The sequence below is a fragment of the Rhagoletis pomonella genome, unplaced genomic scaffold (genome assembly GCF_013731165.1).
Source record: "Rhagoletis pomonella isolate Grant_MI unplaced genomic scaffold, Rhpom_1.0 Rhpom_scaffold_14172, whole genome shotgun sequence".
In the NCBI taxonomy this organism is placed as follows: Eukaryota; Metazoa; Arthropoda; class Insecta; order Diptera; family Tephritidae; genus Rhagoletis; species Rhagoletis pomonella.
Window position 1 is genome coordinate 1 of NW_023472698.1, and position 3,568 is coordinate 3,568.

Sequence of the window (3,568 nt, forward strand, 5' to 3'; positions counted from 1 at the left end):
TACTATTTTCATCTTTTTCACCTGAGTACGTGACCAATTTTTGGAGCGCGATAAACCAGGTATTGACGGACGCTCAAAAGTGAAATCATTATCTACACGCTGCCGCTTTGGTGGCGAAACCAAAATCAGGCTCATACTTTTGTTGGAAGATGGTGCATTTTTGGATTTAGAAGAAGAGCTCCTAACTGACGATTTATCGCTGGAAGTAGTCGCTAGAGATTCACTGCTTGGCGCATCGGAAAAAGATAGATCCTGTGAATTTCGCTTGTTTGATTTCGATGGCGAATACTCAGACAATTTAACTTTTGATGATTTGGGTGACACGCCACGTAAATCTCGCCATTTGCCAGACACAGGAACTGGGCTACTGCGACGCGATTTTACGCCAACTTCATTTAAATTAAAACGACTCGATTGCGCTAATATTTCGCTTTGATTAAAAGCGAGATCGGCTTGGGACATAATCCCTAAGTCGACATATGCAGATTCGTTGCCTAGGGTATTGGGTTCACCAATTTTGGGTGGTGGGTAGATAGGGGTACTTGCTTCCGAGATTAAACCCCCTTGCGATTGCATGCGATTATTGAAAAAGTATCGATTCTGCTCGATGGACCGAATACATTCCATTTCATTCAGATTCGGCATAGAACCTTGACTAGCCGAGTAACGCTTGCTTGGTGAACGCAATGAAAGATCTTTCATTGATTCGGAGTATTTTCGCAAAGGTGTGCCTACTAATTTAATGTCGCGTAACAGATCTTCTTCCCCATGCACAGGACTTGATTCGGCCACTATCTCACTTTTCTTTTTCACATAAGTGTTCTCAGGTTCTCCACTGCAAAGGCTAGTGTCTTCCTCTTCTATCATAGCTAGTGGGCGCGGCTTTGGAGTTGTGGTAATTGTAGTGGTCTTGTTAAGCGTAACACCATAACAAACGGGTGTGTCCAAGGAATCTGTTGATATATTAATATTTTCGTGTCTTACTTCAAAAGTTTTATTTGTAATAACAGCGCTGCCAGGCGATTTTTGATCCATATGAAACTCGACTGTCATATGAGTGGTATTAGTATTCTCAAGGAAATCAGCGGACTCATTGGCCGAAGTTAACCGCCGTGGTCGCATGGTTGATAAGTTAACCTTCACCGAATCCACGCTAACAGGTGTTGGCCAACTGGCTAAATTATCCAAATCGTGATGTCCAGCAATACCACTTTTCACATCACCACTGTTTATAGGTGTGAACTGAATCTTGTCGAACATTTTTATGACATTGCTAGGAGTCATAGGACTAACATTTTCTTTGTGTGTAAGCAGAACTGGTGATTTGTTTGAAGAAACTGTGGGCATAGCAGTATTCACAGCTTTGTTGCGCGCGTAAATATTTCGCTCAGAAAGCGGAGATGTGTGAGTAAAGTTTATAGTAATTTCATCGAACACTTCGCGTTTCTGTTCTTCACGTAAATTACATTTAGTATCTGCCCATACTGATCTCGGAGGAGGCGCGCGTACCCGTGTGGTTGATGAGGCAGAAGGCGGTTTACCTGCCCTTTGAGTAGTTGTTGTGGGTGGTTTGCGCGATTGTGTCTGTGCTGAGCTGGATTTGTGCGATTTTGTGGCACCTTTCGGGGACTTGAGACGTAGCGTTCTCACATAACTGCTGTTACTAGTCGAAATAGTTGGAAATTTTCGAACACTCTGTAAAAGACATTTCAAGTTGAGTGAAATTAGTTATTTTAGAGTTTAGTGTATTGATATACACACAGTTTATTAGCGCTACTTTAGTAAAAGCACATGGTCGGCTATACAACTGATGGCCGATTTAAATTTGAAATTAAAATTTATACATTTTTTCTAGCCACTTTTATTTTGGCAAATATGTAGCTACAACGTATGAATTAATATACATATTAAACACAGAGAAAAAAGGCTGATCTGATAAACCTAATAATTTTTATTTGGAAAACTAGTAATAAATATTAAAAGATACGAAATTGATTCGTACTAAAATTATATAAATTGAATAACTTCTAATTTTCAATAACCTTTTAACTTCAGAGAATACACATTTCAACTGCAATTTGCTAGAGTAATTAAATATGGTTGCTTGACTAACTACCCAATGGTGCATTGGTTAATGTTTGGTGCAATTTAAAAAACGGTTTTCATACGCAAGCATTATGCTTAATCAACCCCCTTTTTGTTACATATTCAACGACCGTATTTTCAGACGTCTTACATACATATATAAGCATATGCATTCTGTACTAAGCGCTAGAATATCTAACTTCTTTTTGCATACCTTAATAGGATTGGTTACGCGGGTTTTCATTATCACCATAACATCCTTACGAAAATTTCTGTTATCCAAAAGTTGTAATGTTTCTTTACAAGTGAATTGTTCCAAAGGATTCCATACCATCTCCATCTCTACAGTTTTGGATCGGGGTATAACGATTTCGTCCCAACTAATTGAAACATTGTATTCCTCGCTTATTGGCTTTATAACACGGACCTATTGGTGAAAAAAGAGAATAATTAAACAAATGCTGATAGTATTACATTTTATTTTTTTTGCAGAAGTGAACTTAAATTTTTAGCTCGTACAAGTGCTACAGAGGGGAAATAGATTTAATTTCATACTGGTTGCCACTCAACGCAAATATGAGGGAATTCGGTTAATATGCGGAAAAGCAGGTCAGTAAACTTGCTAGATATGCTTCTTACTAACACATTTTACAAACATGAATAACATGGAGTAACAATGAAATGATGTAGCTCGCATACCTCTATATTATCCTCAGAGGGGTTGACTATACGTAAAATACGTCGCGCCGTCTTTCCAACTGGCACATCTTCGAATGTTACAATGGATTTGGCGGAGAATGGCGCCATTACAACGTCGGTAGGCTCGCGAGATTCTATTCGCTTCTTGCATTTTGGGTGTGTCGGAGTAAGCACCACCTAGACCGAAGAAAGTATAAATTTAAAACAAATACACAAATATAAAGACAGACGCACTACAAACCTCGAAAGCGCTCATTTTATTCGCAGATTTTTGTTAGTCTGATTTGATTTAAACTTATTTGTTATTAAAATACACTTCATACAACATTAATAAAGAAAAGACAGACATACAAATTATCACTTTAACATCGAAAATACAGACAATATAACAAAATCGTTTAACAAATTAACTCAGATAAACAGGACAACTGAAAATCCAACCGCCAAATTGAAAAATAGTCAATTCAAGGCGAATTTATAAATGTATGAATTCGCCTTGAGCCAATGTGTCAATTTCTAAATCTCAAATAGGAAACGTTTGGAAAAGTTACACTACTGCAGTGGTCGTAAAACTATTATATAAAGAATTAAGGTCTGCACAAACGGCGCGGTGGGTAGACTGCGGTATAACCAGGGGCTACTCTAGAACGTTTTGAAGTTTATGGCTCATTGGGCCTCCGCACACTGGACTGCACAGTCCGCCTAAAACCGGTTTTGTGTGAACAAGAGGGGGGAGAGAGTTGGAGTTTACCTCGCTCATTTCAGTCCGCGAAAATCGCGGATT

General features: G+C 38.6%; 1 protein-coding gene across 1 annotated transcript; it reads right to left on the reverse strand.

The window, feature by feature from the left end:
• Window positions 1-21: 21 nt before the first annotated feature.
• Window positions 22-3,116, reverse strand: LOC118757084 (protein abnormal spindle-like; the record flags this gene model as incomplete). Its single annotated transcript, XM_036491820.1, has 4 exons — window positions 3,026-3,116; window positions 2,785-2,961; window positions 2,300-2,512; window positions 22-1,695 (listed from the first exon to the last, which is right to left on the reverse strand). Coding segments are annotated over exons 1-4 (2,079 nt in total), but the record flags the coding sequence as incomplete, so codon positions are not given.
• Window positions 3,117-3,568: the final 452 nt, after the last annotated feature.